This window comes from Vanellus vanellus (genome assembly GCF_965231255.1).
Source record: "Vanellus vanellus genome assembly, chromosome: Z".
Classification (NCBI taxonomy): Eukaryota; Metazoa; Chordata; class Aves; order Charadriiformes; family Charadriidae; genus Vanellus; species Vanellus vanellus.
In genome coordinates, this window is record NC_138908.1 from 7,945,483 (window position 1) to 7,964,846 (window position 19,364).

Below are 19,364 nucleotides of genomic sequence, written 5' to 3' on the forward strand. Positions count from 1 at the left end.
GTACAAATTTTTTTTCTGAAACAACCGAATAGAAATAAATATAGGGAATAGCACAGCATGCTGATTTTCAGAGCCAGTATCCTCTGGAATGTAACTAGTGCGATGGCACAGCCATCCTGTTGCTTGCTAAAAGAGTATGTGACAAAGAAATAGAGATCTTGCTATAGTGCAATGATAGTAACAGACGATGTGGGAAGAAAATCCCCATTGCGCTGAGCAACTCTATTTTTTTGGTGAGGCAGGTTGGTTAAAATGCAAATTTCCCCTGCTGTTACAGGTTAAAGCTGGATCTTTAACAGTGTTTAAATGAACAAGCATTCCTGGTATAAATTCACTTCTGTATGTTTTTAATAAAGATGGGAAGGCTGTCGTTGGAGTAGCGGGCAACAAGTTGTAGCCAGATGATAAAGAGGAAAGGCTGTAAGGAAAGGCTACAGAAAACAAACAGCCATGCTGCTCTATTGAAAACCATGCTATTTACAATACCCAGGGGGGTGGAAAACAGCACAAATACAAGCTTTGTAGCCTTTCCTTTAAGAGCATTTGCAGGTTACACACCCTGCTACCTGAAGCCCCACGCCTGCTCCACGACCAGCCCTGCCTCGCCAGCTGGCAAGCCCAAGTCAGCATTTCCTGATGGCTCTCTCCACCTGGATGGGCCTTCCATAGTAATAACGCCACTTCCATGGCAATAGTCAAAACCTTGACCTTCCTGACCGATTCGAAAGTGGTTGCTGTACTCTTCCTCAGCAGTGCTTATGTTTTCATGGTTTGCAAGAGCAGCAATATCCCCCCGTACTGTACCAGCTATGGCAGGAGGAGGAGGTAAGAGGAGAAGCCCTCCATGAGGTCTCCATTCCTGTGTGAATACGTGACGGGGCCGCGGCCACCAAGGTAGGTATCAAAATGTCTGTGCCGGCAGCAGTTCACCAGGCCCTGGCACCTTTCTACGGGGCTTACCAGCGTCTGGAGATGGCAGCCCATCTGCCTGGCTGTCAAGGTGGGGACAACACCCGTGAGTAAGACTTCAAAAAATATTTAAAAAAAAAGGAAAAAAAAAAATGAGCCGGATTATAAATATTTCAGTGGCCATAGGCACGCCAAGACCTGCCAGAGGCACCAGCAGAGGCTCTCAGTGGCCACGCCACGACGGCGGCTGATGCCTGCCCATGAGGCGGCCTCAGGGGTGGCGGAGCAGGACGGGACCCGCGGGGGATGGAAACGAGCCACGGCTCCACAGCTGCCCTCCCCTCTCTCCCCTGTGGGGACCGCGCTGGCTCTCCGGTGCCCCTGTACGCGCCTCGGCACCCCCTTCCCCTCAGCCCGGCGGCTCCTTCCCGCCTCCCCGCCACCGTGCGGCACGGCCCGGCGCGGCCCCCGCCCGTGGAGGCGATTCCACCTCAGCCCCGGGCGTTGGGGCGGGACCGGCCCGCCCCAGCCCGGTAGGCAGCGGAGAGGTCGGGCCAGGCCAGCGCTGCCTCTCCGTGCCCGGGGGAGCCTCGGCCGCCGCCGCTCCTCTCACTCCCGGCGCCATGGAGCGGCGCGGGGCGGCGGCGGGCGGCGATGTCTGCATGTGCCAGACCGTCTTCCCGGCCCACGCCAACCACCGCGGGGAGCTGAGCGCCGGGCAGCTCCTCAAGTGGATGGACGCCACCGCCTGCCTCGCAGGTAGAGGGGCGGCAGCGGCCCTGGGGTCGGGGGGTGACGGCGGGCAGGGGAGCGTCGCCTCAGGGCGGCGGGGAGAGGCGCCCCCGCCGTCTTTCCCCTCAGAAATGCACCTTAAATTCGTCGGCTGTGCGGGGACAGCCTCTCCTTTGCTGAAAACCGGTGGCCCCGTCCCGGTGTTTGCCTGTGGCAGGCGAAGAGAAGGGGAAATTTCGCCCCTGTGGAGGTGGAGGGGGGCTTGAGGGAAGGTTTCAGCCGGGGGGGAGTGTGTGAGATTTGGGGGTTCGTATTAGGAACAGGCGTCAAGGGAGCGAGAAAGCTTGCAGGGCTGGAGAGGAGTGTCACGTCTCAGGGGACAGGGAGGAAAGGGGTGACGGGGGCGGTTGGCATGAGGAGAATTAAAAAAGAGAGCAGCAGAGGGGGGGAAAGAAGGGATGGGAAAAAAATAAATACTTGCAGAAAGAAAAGTACTAATTTAAGAATATTGGCACATGGTTGGAAAAAAAAAAAACCAACCACAAATCCAACCAGAGTGCAGAGCACTCTGTCTGTGGTGTAACTCAGCTTCGAAAACTTTTAAAATCTCCTCAGCTAACTTCTGGAAGCGCAAGCCGCCTCTAAAGCAGTAAGAAAACCCAAGGCTCTGCCACCTCTGCTGTCAGTGAACTCCGTTTCCAAGTACGGCTGCATACATTAGCAGTCCATAATGAGCCTTGCGGAGAATAGCGGGTATATTTGGGGAACTCATGTCTGGATGGCGTCTCCGCGCAACGTGGTGACCGTGGTGCACTCGCTGCGTAGGTGTGTGCAGCTTTACGTAAGCCACTCTTCCTATGTCGAGTTGGGATCCTGGAGAACTTGTCCCACACAGTAACCCAGAAACTACCTAGAATGTAGCAACTTCCCAATACAGTCACACGGGGGGTTTTTTTTGAGATTTATTCTAGCCCGAAGAAGTAATTTGATTTCAGCCCTTCGGTGATTTACTCCTTAACAGTGCTCTTTGTGGAGGGACTCTGAACTGATCTCAGTGGCAGAGCCCCTGCTGCTACAATGGTTGGTCCTTGCTCCCCTGGACTTGGGTTAAGCTGTGATGATCTTCATCAGCTGCAAATCTGCCGCCACAGCTCGCTTTCATAATTGCTTTTACTTGGTTAGCTTTAGGGCAGCAGCAGTCATTCACCCCACAGGGCTAATCCAGTTGCACACAAAGGGTTTTTAACACCTTTTCCTTGCTTTGCGTTTTTTTTCTCACAGCAAACTCAAGATGCCAGTCAGGGGTTTGACTGGCTTTACTGTCTTTCACCTGCATTAGTGTCAGCTGGTGCAGTTGCAAGTGCTGGGCTTTACACCTTCCTCATTTCGTATCCTGCTGCTTTCAGTGTGGTCCACCTGGCTGGCTGCTTCCTCACTTTTGAGGCTATTTATGACTATCACCATCCTGTATTACCTGTCACAGTGGCAACTCCAGCCTCTTAATCATTAGTGACGTCTTTCATCACAATTTGCTGTCTTTCTGGTGAATGCCTTCATGAGTTTTACCCTCATATTTTCAAAAAGGGAACTCCTCACTGGTACAACTTGTGCACCATCCTCCCTCTAATTCCTTCAAGCTTTTTCTTGCGCTGCTCACTAAAAATATTGGGTTACTTGGAAGTGAGAACTCTTGCCTGTTGGGCAAACCTGTTTTCTGGGTTTCCTGCTCATCCTCTCTTTTTGCCTCTGTCTCTCTCGGGAAGCTTTTTGGAGCAGGGGTTTCCTGTGTTTATACAACTCCTACTGTGCTGGAGATGTAGCTTCTGACTTAAAACTCTAGGTGCTATGGTCAAATAAGTAATAAATCACAATAACATGCTGTAAAAAGATAACTATTGAGCTATTAAATATTAACAGTAAAGAAGATGTTTACCTTTTCCAGATTAACTTTCATAATTAATACAAATAGGATGCATTATTTTTCATAACCAAATGCTTCCTAGAGAGATGAAGAATGCAGTTCAAATTTTGGTAAAAATATTTTACAATAAGTAAATACTTGGGTTTGATTTTTTTTAAATCTTGTTTGCATTTGCTTTCATTTAAATCCTGCAGTTTTAATACAGCACTGAGGACATGTACTTACCTGCTTTCAACTGCTGTGACCACACTAATAAGCCAGTAGGTCTTTCTCCCATGTCTGAGAATCCTCAACTGACATAAAACTTCCACACTGATATTCACAACATCCTGTTTTGAAGGAGATTGCTGAGATTTCTGTAGGAGTGTTAATGCTTTGTGACTTTTTTTTTGTCCTGCAACATGCTTATTAGCGCTCTTTTACCAGAATGCTCATTTTTAAAGAAAGACCTTAAAAAGAGCTTTTCAAACTAAGTAGGATAATTGTCATCATCATTCATGGTACATATTAACTTTAATCTTATTGGGCTTCTTTTTTTCTAAGGGATCCACTGCAGACTTGCGTTAGGGTCATCAAAGGAACTGGGATCTGCTGTGTTTCATCTCTGTCTCTCATGCACAAGTATGTAGGTGAATAGCTTGCTGCAAATGCAATAAGGTAACTGTGTGTCCATGTGTCTCTTCTGAAGCTGAGAAACATGCTGGTGTGTCTTGTGTGACAGCGTCTATGGATGACATACAGTTTGAAGAGGCTGCCAGGTACAAAACCAACAGTCAAATGTTTTCACTCTAGAGATTCTTATTTGGCAGAGATAAACTGTGGCATTATAAAATCTGAGATAGCAGGCCAATGAACTCCCCAGAGTCAGAGGGTTAAGTCTCAAAATTGCTCTTTTCTATCTGGAATAGCCTGACCCACCTAGAAAACAGATCAATATCACAGGTCAAAAATAAACCTTAGTTACTCTGGCTTGGCAACCTAGATGCCAGGTGAGAAACTGATGGCCCAGTGATCTTTGGCTCTAGTTTAAGTGAATGCTGCAGGCCATTACTTATCTCTGTTAAATAAGGAATACATACCTATAACACTTACTGTATGATTTTTTTTTGTTGTTGCAAGTGCTCTTTTGGTTTATTTCTTACCATCTATTTCTTTCAGCTCTTTTTAAAAAAATGCGTTAGTCTAACAAAACAGAGATGTCTTGCATTTGAGATCACAGACTATTGAGTGAGTCTACAAGATAATACAGGACTTAATTTTTGTTTTAATTGTTTTTCATAATTTTCCAAGGGATAAAACAGACTGTAAGAGAAAATGGCACATTTATTACTAAACCGTATCTTCACAGAAACTTAAAGCCATTACTTTGTTTTTGTGTGTTTTTACACCTTGCAGTCTGGAAATTAATGAGTGCTTCGATGAGATGGACCTGGTTACATAGACCAATGCACATGCATTTGTCCTGACTGTGAACCAAGCAACATTGTCTGTCAGATGTAAAGCTGATGTCAATTTAAAATTGTTTGCATTACACAAGTGTAAAATAGGCATCTACTCACACTTCTGAACAGCAGATTTTTAGAGTAGCAGCCATGAGGATGAGAACTAGAACCAGTAACAAAAAAGTGAACATGGTCATACCGGATCTAGAACTCAAGAGAATTTCTTGATCTGTTTTACAAAATTAGTTCTAAAGTGTTTGTCCTTCCTGTAATTGTTCTGTGTTTTTAATTTTGTCCTTAGGAAAAAGTCCTGTCTGTGAAAACTAATCAGAGTCCTACAAGTAAAGTCAGGGTAACGTTTTTCTTTCAGGCATAATATTTCAGACTTCAGTAGATTCAGAGGAATTTTCTCTCTTGTTTCTGAGAGCAGAACAGAGCTTCTAAAATATACTGAAAATACTTTTCCTTCCAAATTTGTTTGTGTCTCTAGTTGTCCTTCCACTTGTGATGCCAATATTTCATTTTTAACAGGAATTTAGCATACAAGCATAGCAACTGTGAAGTGGTTTCAGTAATTATTTTTCAGCCTCAGGTCATCCCTAACATCCTGTTTGTATCTTACCGTGTAATTTCCTAAATTTTGCCAGATCTGGTTGATTATACAAACATCTTGCATAAATAAAAGTGCTCTTATATCTCACTCTAGTAAATTAAAAAAATGTTTTGTAATTTACCTGCTGTAAGGTTTCATTAGCCTAACTCAGGTTGCTAAATGTTCTGTAAGGATTAAATCTTCTGTACATATTTCTTTTCAGCTGATACTGAAACAGAGATTTCTAGAAATCTGTATATTGCAAAACTCAGTTTTGTGCCGTGATACCACATAAATCCCTCTTCCTTGTCTTTTAATATACAGCAGTTCAGTGGTAGTAAGAACATCTGGTTTTAAATTACATTTATTTAAATTTTGTTAGGGTTCCATATGTGAATCATACTCAGTTCATTCTGATGTATTTCAAAAGCTTTCTACCAGCTACAAGTGAAAGTGTGGTGTTCTGTGACTTCTGCCCTTACGTATCTATTTAAATGCTCAAGCTGATCAGCTCTTTTGGCTTAAATAAATCAGTTTGTCCAAAGCCAGATTACATGATACAGTGGAAAACATTTCATTTTGAAATAGCTCCTGAAAGTATATGAAAAGGCATTTCTGTATCACACTGTCTGGCCATCTCAGTTCTGACATCTTTGTTTTCTGGTATGATCGTGGACCCTAGAGGACTACGCTTTTCTGCAATGAAATGTGAGTCCAGCTGCATGGACTGCTTGGAGCACCAGGGGAGATGTCAGTCAGACAGGCAATCTAATGTCTGTGAAGTCCAAACCCGCCTTATTGCGGGACTGCTGCCTCAGGCTGAGTGAGATCATGTCCAGCTTTGTTCTGTTGTTCCCATCCTGCAGTTTCCTCAAAGGCGGACAGACTCAGACTTACTTCTCAGCCTCTCTTACGCAATGTTCTTGCACAGAGTAAGAGAGGTCACCAGGGAGGTGTCACTGACAAAGGTGAAATAAACAATCTTTGTACAGAGGAACAGTGCCCTGCCAGTAAGCCTGAGGTAAAGACCTCTGCAGTCCCCGCTGGGACCTCATGGACAATCTGGCATCATGATGTTCTCAACAGGGACCAGGACACCCTCTGCAAGCATGTGCAGAGACTCGGAACTCTGCATCTTTTAAAGAAAGCCTCATACTCACTCTCAGTATGTGTCAAACTCTGATTGAACATACCTAATGAATATATCCTGTCTTTTTTCACCTTGTCACTACCTTCACTGTTGTGTTACTGTAATAATCTTGGGAGTTTTGTGACAGATACAGAGTCTTCAGAGGTGTTTCAGGGTACTTGAATGAGTTCTGTCTATGAGCTTTCTAAAGCCTTTTTACAAGACTGTAACGTTAACTTCTTTTTCAAGCTTGAACATAAATGATGTTGTTCTGAATGCACTCTCCTTTTTGTAAATGAGCTGTGCAGTTTAGAACTATTATGTTAGTGATCGTGCTTTTTCTTTGCAATGAATGGTGGGAAAAACTCTTCCTGAATGTGTTCTTCGAAAGGTAATGAGGGCTGCATAACTGCAGATGGTCTTAATTCTTTCCTTTAGCCATTTTTCCTTTCTCCTCCTTGCCTATGCAAAGGCTACCACTTGTGTTCTTGAATGTGAGAAAGGAAGAGAAACTTTCTGTGCAGTTAGTTGTTCCTGTCTGGTGCTGTAAAGGCGAAGGTTTCCTGCTCCCCATTGTAGTGTTTAGTAACAATTCTTTTGAAGTTCTGGCATTGAGAAAAGCAAATTAAGAAGAGCCTTACCTTTAAATGTCAAAACCCTATTAATTAAATTAGGAAGAAATTATAAAGATTTTTTTTTTCATAAACTGAGGTCATAGCTCCTTAGCTGTAAATGCCTGTTTCATAGATACTGAAGTGGTCTGAGTTACATTTTGCAGTCCTGAATGTAGCTAGCAACACTTTGCTTACTCTGGGACTGATCTTTAGCAGTTTTAAGTCAGTCTAAATTCCCTGAAGGCAGTGGCCTGATGCCGTTATTTTGGCTGTGACTCTGGCTTACCATGCACATCATGTCCTCTTACTGCTCTGCTCAATAAGAGAACTTTAGGGGAAGCTCCCTTCTGTCCACCCTTTCAGCATTGTCTTGAGTTAGGATATTAGGGGTTTGAAAACAAGGGTTACTCTTGTTATCGACATGTAATAGGTACTTTAGAAATTCCAGAAGGAAAGAAATTACTTTCTCATTTAAATTTGATTCTATGAAGATATAATTCTGTTTAGGTATTCTGTGTAGGTAAATGGGAAAGAGTAGTTGGTCAGAGGTATGCTGCTAGAACAGAAGGGACGTACTGTAGCTGTGTTCTTCCCAAAACTTAGAAAGCGAACTCTTTCCTCATCCTTCAAAGATGTCAAAGAGCACGTTTTGTCCTGGGATTATTTCCTCATGCGCATGCTAGAGAGTGCACATGGAGTATATCTTGTGTGGTTTTGCAGCTAGATATACCCAGTGATTTAGTGTAACTCACAGCAAGATGTGCCTTGAACAAAAGCAGAATATGGGCCAAAATTTCTTGAGGGACCTGGGGCCTGGAGCACACCTGATGTTATACAGACATTAGCAATGAGAAGGAATGCTAGTACTAAGCTTATGCAGTTTTCTGAGCAACTAAAATCATTATTGAGCATGAATGAAGTTTGTCTGATGAGTAACGGTGCTAAACCTGTTTCAGTGCATTTTCAGTACATATGGAAGACACAGACTGATTAATGAGATTTTCTTCACTACTATTAGCAATACCTAGAGAGGCAGGTTCACACCCTTATTAAGCTGCATGACTATATACTGTAAGGTCTTATTCTTCCTAACAGGGTTGGACAAATTATTACCATCAAAGCAAAGGTGAACAGAGCATTCAAAACCAGCATGGAGGTAAGACGTCATCACTCGTATTTCTAGAGATGTTTGAAGAACAGAGAAGAGAGGTGGGAGGAGTAGAGGAATGCATCATGGGTCTGTTTGTTTCAGAAGGAACTCTGTGCAGATACGTAAACCATAACACCGCCTAATGAAACTGTGGTTTCATAATGACTTTTGCAATTGCATGTTTCCTGTAAAAATGGACTTAAAGTCTTTGGCAGGTGTAATGGACAGAATGGGATGGGGGTGCTGGTCCAGTCCAAAGCTATTTGACCTCTGAGGAGTCTTTGGATCAGAGCTAAGATCAACTGAATAGGTGGAGTTCTAAATATTTTTGAAGCTTCTGATACAAAAATATTTATCTCAGGCATTCTTACTCTTCGTGGTATAACAAGTATGCAGTGCGTTGCCCAATCACTTGCTTGAAATCAGAATTGAACCTTAAGGGTACTTTTCTCTGCATTGTGCCCAAGTCCAGTTTTCGTTAATCTTAATGGGAGGGATGTATCTCGCAGCGAATGTATTCCAAAAGGTTCTAAAAATTAGGAAAAAATTAGAAGCTTTGATACATGTCAGGCCTGTCTCACAGGATCAAATAAAGTGTTTCACCTTCAAGTGTTTCATTGTGTTTTATACATTTATACAGACTTTTTCGCTCATACAGATCTTAGAAAGATTCAGATGGGAACTCCAAATAGCACACAAGTAAATGGAAAGAGATATCCATAAAACTAAATCTAAGTGTCTTTACTATTTTTTATTTTACCCTACAAGTAATGCTAAACATACATACACAGTTGTACTTAAGAGCTTTTCAGAGCTCAGAGAATATTATGATGTTCTTACGTGTTCAGAGATGATCAGTGATAGCAGAGCAGATTTTTTAACTTTTTTCTCCTAGGTTTAAGAGACTGAACGTGATTAATTTTGTGTCAACTCAACTGATGATGATGTAAAAACCTTTTTTATCTCCTTCCTTGTAGGTTGGCATTAAGGTTACAGTACAGGATGTTTTGACTAATGTTGAAAAAATTGTGAGTGTGGCATATGCGACATATGTAGCCAAACCAGTTGGTGCTGGAAAGGTAGTATTTCTGTTTTCTTCTGTGTTTGAAGTTACTGGGACTGAGCTTCTGTGAAATAACCCAACTTTTGTGGTTGTGAACACATGAAAATGTTCGTACTTGTTTATTCTAATCAGTAATAGAAAAACATCATGAAGTCCAGACTATATGGAGATTTTTCCACATCTCTGCTCTGAAGCTGTTAGGCTTTTTTTATTGTTTCCACTTTCTCTTGCGCATTTGCTCGTAATAGAACTGGTGTCTTTGTAAGGGCTGCAATATTGACAGAGGCAAGCACTGGAAGACAGATCCCTGTGACTCTGCAGTTTTTCTCCTTTTCAGAAACTGATCTACATGCATCTTGCAACCTGCAAGGCTGTTGGGGGCAGGGTTTCTTTATCCTTCACTCCGTCTTTTGAGGCGGTTGTTCAGACATCTCTATTCAGATAGAAGACATTATATCTAAGCTAGCTTCCAATCTGAATTCATTCTTTGCCATTTATGTTAATTAGTTTTCATGCCAATGTTGTTTCTTCTCCCCAGTGTTTGGCTCCCTGGAAGTATTTAGAAATCACCCACGGTACTATTTGGTCTTCACATTGCTGTGCCAAACAGGCACAGTGCTTTTAAAGTTTTCATGTGAGAAAGCCCAAATATTCCTCAGATCCTCTTAATAAACTCCCTTTGTACGTACTATTCTACTTTCTTGAACGTGAGTGCCTAGAGTCATGTATCTGACTTTACTGTCTCGTTGAATATGTTATGACAGTGCATCTGCCTTTTTAACATACACTGTAGATTGACAGAGAGCAATGATCCCATGAGCAGTTAATATATCCAATCATTTATACTTTCTCTTCTGCAATCATATATTACAATTAGCAGAAGAAACAGATTGGAACAGTTTTACCAAAGCTAAAACCCAGTTTGTGTCTGAAAGGTTAATGACTGAATCGGTTAACCTGAAAGCACTAAAATAGTTTAAAGTAAGGATTGTTTATTATTGGTGATACATTTATACAGACTTTTTGGGTTGGCATCAACCCATTTACCTTTTGCCCAAATTTCCAGGGAGGTTAATTCAGGATTAAATTGGGTGATGATTAACTAAGATGAGTCTTAAGACAGGAATGACCCAGAGGGAGTTTGAGACTGCAGTTCAAATTCCATTACAAATTAAAGTCTTGGAGAAATTAAAGAACATTTTTTTCAAATCCACTTTTCCGAACAACTGTTGCTAAAGTTGTGCAGAGAGCAACAGTATGCACTCATCATGTTAATCTTTTAACTGGGCATCTGGAAAAAGCCAAGAAGCTCTTGAGAGGGGCCAGAAAGGAGGCAAGGAAACTGCAAGAGGGTTTGAGTGAAGACTCAAATACTGAGAAACATTAGCAGCACCACCACAGGGCACAAAATGTTGAATTTGTCTGTGTTGCAGTGCTTGTGCATTATTTTAATGTTTCTGAGTCTAGACCTTGTAGACAAATCACACAAATGACTGTTCAGTGGCACGTCTGGAGTATTCATCTAAATGTAATAATTTTCTTAAGCCAGTAGAGGATTGGATTCAGTTTGTCTTTGAACTGACATACATGGGAATTTGCACTTAAGGGAGAAGACAGTCTGATCTTGGTAAGAGAAGGGTGTGTGTCTGGACGCAGGTAGCATTTTGGGCATGAATGTGTAGAGTCTGAAGCTACACCAAGTGCTGCATGTTCATCTGTTTCTCCTCCACCTCAGAAAACCAGTGCTTCTTTGAAAATAGGTCCTCAGATAGGTGGAACAGACTACGTGAGTATGGAGTGAATTGTGAAAGAGGGAGCAGTCTATTTATGTAGTGAGTGGAAGTGGGCGCTGGGGTACACTTTCCCATAGACTGCACCACTGATCAGTGTGACTGGATTATTCTTCCGATAAAAAAAATTCAATACTCAAACCTTCATATTAAGATCTTTTTTTCCTTGCTTCCTGCCCCTTGCTTCCTCCCCCTCCTTGTCCCATCTTGGGCAGTTGATAGCAAAAGGTTGTAGAAAATGCTGATGCCATTTCAAGTTGAAAGTGCACTTTGTTATGATTTTTTTTTTCATTTGCATAGATTGAATTGGAACCTGTAAAACTTCTGTCTTCAGAAGACCACCTGGAGCACACCCTGGCTATTGAGAGAAGAAGGATCCGACTGGGCTATGAACAGGTCTTTCAGAACCTAATGCAGGAGAGTAATAAGGAAGGTGAATACTGTCGTCAGCATAAAAGATGGAAAAAATGACTTACGGGCAGCTGGAAGGGCGGAAAAAAGCAGACAGAATATCTGAGTAGAGCTCCTCGAGGTTGTGGTATCACGTAGAAAAGCGTGTGCCAGGGTGAGGGTTTGTAAGACAGTTATTCTAATAGAGTGGTATTTCACAGAATCACAGAATGGTCAGGGTTGGAAGGGATCTCTGAAGATCATCTAGTTCAAACCCCCTGCCAGAGCAGGGTCAATTTTTTTGGTCATTTCTTTGTCAGAAATTCCAGATTTAAAAATGCAGGATTGAAGGCCAAGTATGCATTAAATAGATGTGACATGCAGATCTTCATGTAGGTTATATGTGTAAGGTTTAACAGTTCACAAAGAACTTTGCAATATGATAATAAAATCCTATGACACTAGTTGTAATGTAGACAGAAGGATAACATTCACTCAGGCTTATGTCCGTGTCTTTGCAAGAAAGCACTAAGAACTATGTTTATGCTGTGAGATCATCCCCAAAAAGCAGGAGAAAATTCATTACGTGGAGGTCAAAACAAGTTAAAAAAAACCAAAACTTTTAACTCCTCATGACCAAATTAGAAAAATTGAGCCAAGAAACAGCTTTGTCTTTATTTCTCATAGTAACCTCTATTCTTAAAGACAATTGTGCTCAAAATTTGCTGTGTTCCCCTGCAAAAGAAATTATTCACAACAGTTAAGAAATAAGCTGTTACTTGGAAAATTGGAGTGATAATTCTGTCTATAAACAACAGACATGATGTGGTTTTACTGAGGAAAGATTAAACCTGTTGTAAAAATAAATTCTGGTCTTAACAATTTAATAGGACTGTGTAGAACTGAAGAGACTTGTTTGCTACAAGCAAACAAGTTATTTGTCTTCATGGTAACTGTCTCATAGGAGACAGCTTAATACCATGAAAGACAAATCAGAGGTTGATTATTTCGGTTTTCACTGCCTTACCTGATAACTTCCTTGAAGGATCTTATCATTGTTAGCGCTAATTCACCTCCTTAAGGAGGCAGAACAAGCAAAGTAGGGGAAAGGGAGAAGAAAGTATTGTGTGTAAAGGCTGCCAGGTAGCAAAATAGGTATAAATCATATTCAGAAAGTGAAGTTTGTTTTCTGACTGTGTCTTATGCAACAGCTTAAGTAGGTCCAAAGTGCAAGTTAGTCAAATGTGTCCGGACATTTATATAATCATAAAGCTACTTAATTATGGCAATAGTCAAAAGTACAATTTGGGTTAAGTAGCATCTAGCACAGATATGCACTTTTAAAATTACTTATATCATCTCATGCCTAAATCTGTTCTTGCAAAATACCAGTGAAAAAACAAAGCTTAGAGTGAGGGTGAATGGCTAAAGATTTGGGAGTGGAATTGGAAATGCTCAGATGATGGAAGGTAGTTACTGCTTCAAATCCATATTTCTCTCTTTCGTGTGTTGTATATTGTCTCTGGTAATCCCAAGATTTGTAACAGGTTATGAAATAGTCATGTTGTATTGTTACCTTAATTAGACACACTTGCACACGTGTCATCATACATGGTCAAAGTCTATGAACAGCATTGGAGTAAGTGATAAACTGCTCTGACAACATCTGTTAGAGATGATGCATAGCAACCATGAATAATAACAAGCACATGCTGAGGCAGTTGGCTGCCTGCATTCACAGCTAGGCAGCTTTCACAGTAACTGCTTCTGACACAGCTTCTTTGAAGGATATAGTGAGGGCTGGGAAAGATCACTGTGCTCTGATAGACTGCAGGGTGCCCCATCCCTCACCTCTTACATCTCTTGGAAGAACAGAGCAAGTATTCAGCTTCTTCCTTCCTTTGCAAAGAACAGAGGTCTTCTGTGTCTTGCTTTTTTTCTTCTTTCCATTGTGTCTGAAGGAAGTTGCACATTTCAGTAACTGGTGGTATTTTCTTCTTGGCTATCAGAGTTACTAGCTGAAATACTTAATCAATACATTGCTGCTGTATTTCAGACTCATTAGAAGAGGAAGATGCAGTTTCAACTGACCTTACACATGTACAGAGTATTGAGCTTGTCCAGCCTCCTCATGCAAACCATCATGGAAACACTTTTGGTGGCCAGATCATGGCTTGGATGGAGACAGTGGCAAGTATTTCAGCAAGGTACTCTTCTACATATGGTCTTAGCATATGGTTCTAAATGGATGTGATTTTAGTGTTAAGGTTTCACAGGGATTTATTTTTATGAAAAATACAGACCCAAATCTTAGTGACTTTTCTTCCTCCTCAGATTGCAGGAGGCCTTTGAACTATTTATGTGGTATAGTTCCCACAGCATGCCACACCACTGTGGGAGTCAAATATTATTCTTCTTTTGTTACGCATAGAGACCCTAAGGCAAAAGAGGCTATGTTATCCTCCTGAGAATCTCTGCAGAAAGTCAGCATTGGAAATAGGAATAGAAGCTTGGCCTCCATGTGGTTGGTACAGTGTTTTAAAAGCAGAGTTAGTTGTTAAGTCAGGATAAAACTGATACTGACCCTGTGTCAAATGATACCCAAAAATGAACAGCCTTCTAAATGTTAGTCTGCAGATTGTTATGCCAGAAGAAAGAATAAGTCAGAGAGGAAGAATCAAAAGAAACAGGTTCTGTTTTGCTGGTGCACGCACAGAATGGATGCATAACCTTCAGAAAGTCACTTAACCTTTCAGTCTCTCTGAGTCCCATATCCTATGGGTTATAATATTTTTAGCAGTTTAAAGGGCTCTGACATCTTCAGGTAACACGTGAGGTATTTTTGTGTCACTGCCTAGTGTTGCTTGTCAGTATGGCCTAGACATAAAATAATTTAATTTCTCTTCCCCTGAAATCAAACCATTGTTTTTCTCCCTCCTTGTTCTTGGACTCTATACAAAGCTTCTTTTGTAAGCAACACTTGAGTTTCAGTTTGAATTCTCCTTGCATACCAAGTGACCTAATTCACTGCAGGGATGTTAGATATGTTTTTGCTTTTTAACTTTAATAATTAAATGACTTCCCCATTTATTATTCATATAGTTTTGATTTGTAGCCAGTAGTTGGACTGATAACAACAGATTTTCTGTAGTGGTTGGGTAAACAACTTGCTTTAGTAACTTAGAATGCACTGACCTTACCCCAGTGTGTAATTTCATTGGCTTCAAAGGAACTGTTTCAGATTTTTTGCCATAATATGATGCAAAATATTTACCTGTTTTCATTTGATAAATTTTACCTAGTGAGTGTCACATTTAGGTTTAAGAAGAGAAGCAAAAAATCAAGAAACCAAATGGTGAAAAGATTTTCTTTGAAATAATGAATGTCAGACATGATTTGTCATGTTGAAAATTTCAGGAATAATAGCTGGTGACAGAGGCTTGTTGAAGACAGAGATTTTGTAGTTTATGCTTGAGAAATATCTAGTATCACTACAGACCTTTTGTAAGGCCACTCACAATTAGGCCTGGCCTTTGAAGGTGCCAGCTAAGAGTTGCTATGCCCACAAACTCTGATGGAGGAATGGAAGAGGAGGGCTAACCCATGAAAAATTGTCCTGGTTTGAGGTAAAACAGAACCAATTTTGTTCAGTAACTTCGCTTCTTAGCTGGGCCTCTTCTAACTACTGAAATTAACTGCATATTGTGCAGACAGTGTTCACTCTCTCAGAGTGGTAAGACCAATTGTCTATAGCTGATGCCCAGGCACGGTATGCAGAGAGGCTCTGCTTATACTCATTGCTATAACCCCCAGGGCCAACCAACTTTGTTATTTGCCCCGTTGGAGGGTCGGAAGAGGAAAAGCATAGTGGAGTCCCACCTGCAGGGAGGAGCGGACAGGACAGGTGACCCAAACCTGACCAACAGGGTATTCCATCCCATCTGCCTCATGCTCAGTAGAAAAGCTGAGGGATCAAAGGGTCACGGGATCAAAGGGTCACGGGCTCTTCCTTTAATGGCTGATGTCTGAGGAGGACTCTTCGTCTGCCTGTGATCCAGATCCGGAATCCAGTTCCCGTCCGTCACTGAGTCCAGCCTGGGACTGCCCCAGTGCCAGCCGGTGACATGATTGTCATCTCGGGAGCTTGATACGGTTTTGTATATATTTCATTATTTCTTTTTATTTTATTATTAATATTTCATTAAAGTAGTTTAGTTCCTTCTAAACTCATATGTCTCTTTTTCCTCCTCTGCCTCTCTCTTTGAAGAGGGGTAGAAGGGAGCATCTGTTGGTCCCATCTAGGGTCCCTCAGGTCCCCAGTAGTGGATTTGGCCTAAACCATGACAAAAATAAATTTCTAAGGGCATTCTAAAGGTTACTCAACCTCCTTCTCCCCTTCCCCCTCCACATTTTTGGCTGGACAGTAAATGGAAATATTGCAAATAGCAATAAAGCCATTTGTATATTAGTAACATTAGTTTGAACCAGATCAGTACTTTCTTATTTCTTACACTTGCAGGAAAAGCATTCAGGGTATAGTTTTCCAGGTAATATGGAATATTTAGGCCAAATTTCTGGTTCGTCCCTCTCTTACTTTCAGTAACACTATGTTTGCATCTTTACAGTAAATATTGGAAACAAGATCACCTTTTAGCATTTTAAATTAGAAGAGCAAATTATTCTTAATGAAATTACAAGGTTGTTTGACTGTATTAGTCTATTAAAAAGATGTACCAGTCAATTAATTAGCTACAGATAATTGTGTGCATTTAACAATACTGGTACATTAGTTTGCAGAGCGCAGTTGGGTTAAAGCTAGGAACACTACAAAGTTGTATTTTCAAATTTAAAAACTGCACAATAAAACATCTATTCTCAGATGTGCATATGGGATTCTTATTGAGTTTTGCACACATGCATGAGGATAGAGCATGTTTTTTCAAAATCTAAAAATAAATGTCATTATTGTGTATTGTTCCGTATTCATGTGATGCACAGAAGTCCCAGACAAGAGTGAGGCTTTGACTACATTTAGAACTGCTGAAGAAACCTAATTTTTGCTCACTCCAGAGAGCTTGCAAACTAGACCTCAACACCACAAAACCTTAAGCTGTATCTGTACTGCACATTTTTTTCTGGAATGTCTGTGAAGGTCAGAAAAGTGGTGGGTTGTTGGAATTCCCTATTGTAGATGACACAGTATTGCAAAACTTTTCCTGTAGCAGTGTAGCTGGGTTTGATCAAGTGTGTATCTGTTTGTCCACTGTACTTGTCCAAAGAGCACCTTTGCTAGTACACTCACGGAAAGGGTACTCACCTGGCAAAGACAATCTTTTGTACTAGACCAGCTAAGTTTTACTAGAGTGGCTACAGCCTATTGCTCAAGCAGTTCAAAGAGATCCAGTAGGACAATCCAGCTGAACCTGACTACATGCAATTGAACACAGTACAGGATCAGGTCTGAAATAAGAAAAGACAAGTGAGTGGATGCACTATGCAATTGGAAGGGCAAAAGGAACTGAATTACTAAGACTTATGTGTTTGTAATACACTACTGTGCCCTCAGCTTTTGAAATTTAGCCAAACGTTCTGTGTTTCTGAATTGGTAATTGATCAGTTCAACATCTTTCTATCCCTTTGTGTGTGCAAAGATGAGTTTCCCAGCTCAGCACCAGTAGCAAACTACACATAATTTAGTAAACCAGACCAAATTAAAAAAACACACACCCCCAAAAAAACCCCAACAGCTATACATTTGTCAGTTATATGAGTAGGTTTTGGTTCTTATTTCATATAACACTAGCATAAAACATCTGACAAACAAGCAAAAAAGTATCAATATTAAAAAGAACAGATAGATTGACATTGCTTTGTTTGAACGCTGTTTCTGGTGCTCAGTCTTTCTGCTCAGGTTTCTTTTGTTTAAAGGCTTTATGATCTGCCATTTTTACATACTGAACACTATCCTACTCCTTATGCAGTCATATAGAAATTATTCTGTGAAGTAAGTGGTTACTCTGTAGGTAAGGGATTCATGGTCTGGCTCCAAAAGAAGTAATATCAAGCCGTGAGAATTAATTAGTTGGTGTTTGTAAAGTGTGCTAAAAACGAAACAGCATGACGTAAGTGGTATTAGGTTTGAAGCTTGAATTACATGCTCTTGGAGCTGAACATGTTAACTGTATTTCAGTGAGTTATGGAATAAATTAGTGTAATATAGTGATCTTCTAGGTTGTGCAAACCTTGTTGCTCTAATTACTACTCACTTCAAACCTAACAAAGGAGGTTCTTTAACATGACTGTATGGTTTGCTCTCTATCGCTCTTGCTTTCTTTTTCAGTCGCCTTTGTCATTCATATCCCATCTTGAAATCCGTTAATATGTTTCAATTCTGGGGACCATCTGTGGTGGGTGACCGCCTTGTCTTCAATGCAATCGTGAACAATACATTTCAGAACAGGTAAAGCTCCTTATCTGCTTGTCTTCCTTGACTTCTCCAACACCAGTCTGAGTGTTTCAGGTTTCAGCTATCAGTAGGATTTGTGTTATCGAATGAATTATTTTTCAGCTGGAGCTTTGAGGGATATATCTATCTGTCTATATGTGCTGCTTTTAACTTTTCTCAGTGAAAGTTTTAAACTTATTCTCTGACTTTCACTCTCAGTTTAAAGATCATTTGTAACCAAATCCCAACCAAATCCCAATCCTGCAAACTCAGAACATAAATATCCCTCTGAAATTCAGGGATTTTCAAGGATGGTTTGGTCCCACAGCTTTGATTCTCCAGAAGGTTTCAGCTTGCTGCTGTATTCTTCCTGTCTTGGCATCTCTTGACAGATCTGGGTTCTGTTTATTGCTGGTTACTGGAAAAATTGATGCTTTGTTTTGTTTATTTCTTCCCAGTGTTCGTTTGGGTGTACACAGGGGTGAGGCTTTGCTAGTTGCAGTTTGGAGTAAATGGCTACAGCCCATGCTGAAATTTTCTCTTTAGTTGAGTATATAGTCACTGTATGCATGAAACACAGATTTTGGCACACTGAACACCTGGTCCTGGAACTCAGCAGTGTGGCTGTTGACCAATCTTGCACAGATCCTGCCTGCTAATGGTTACTCTCTTTCTCTTTCCTATGCGTGCACTATTTCCTCTACATTTTTAGTGCTACTGTTGTGTCTGCCTCCAGAGAATTGACTCTCCTGACCTTTTGCAAAGGGATAGCACCTCTCTGCTAGGCTGTTTCTCTATCTACAGGAATGGCGCTTTGGGCCAACAGATGCTCTGGCTATGCCAGGGGTGTGACACAACTTATGTGGAGCCCCATTACATCAGTGTGGCCCCTACCTAGAGCAAGAGGATGTGTTCAGAAGTTGCAAGAGGTGTAGCAAGACAAGCCACAAGAAGGCAGAAGCTAAACTAATTCCTCCTCCAAATTCTGTACACAAGACAAATGTTATCCTGGCAGTGCTGTTCTGTGGCTGTTTTCTTTGTTTGTGTATTCAGTCCCTGCAGAATGCTAGCAGGGCATGAATTACCTTCATGCTATGCTTCTGCTGAATGTCAAATCGATATCATCCTGTTCACTTTTGCTGTCTTTTCTCATAGTATGCTTACTGGAGTTCATGTATTGCTGCTTA

At 41.3% G+C, this 19,364-nt stretch overlaps 1 protein-coding gene across 1 annotated transcript in view; it reads left to right on the forward strand.

Moving 5' to 3' along the window:
• Positions 1–1,532: 1,532 nt before the first annotated feature.
• The window catches only part of ACOT12 (acyl-CoA thioesterase 12), a gene marked incomplete at both ends in the record, with an annotated part of 30,246 nt that continues 12,414 nt past the window's right edge, over positions 1,533–19,364 (forward strand). The window contains 7 exons of the mRNA XM_082497335.1: positions 1,533–1,668; positions 4,251–4,320; positions 8,435–8,495; positions 9,467–9,568; positions 11,643–11,775; positions 13,789–13,939; positions 18,073–18,192. Of these exons, the coding sequence (XP_082353461.1) occupies positions 1,533–1,668; positions 4,251–4,320; positions 8,435–8,495; positions 9,467–9,568; positions 11,643–11,775; positions 13,789–13,939; positions 18,073–18,192 (773 nt within the window). The remainder of the gene's footprint in view (positions 1,669–4,250; positions 4,321–8,434; positions 8,496–9,466; positions 9,569–11,642; positions 11,776–13,788; positions 13,940–18,072; positions 18,193–19,364) is intronic.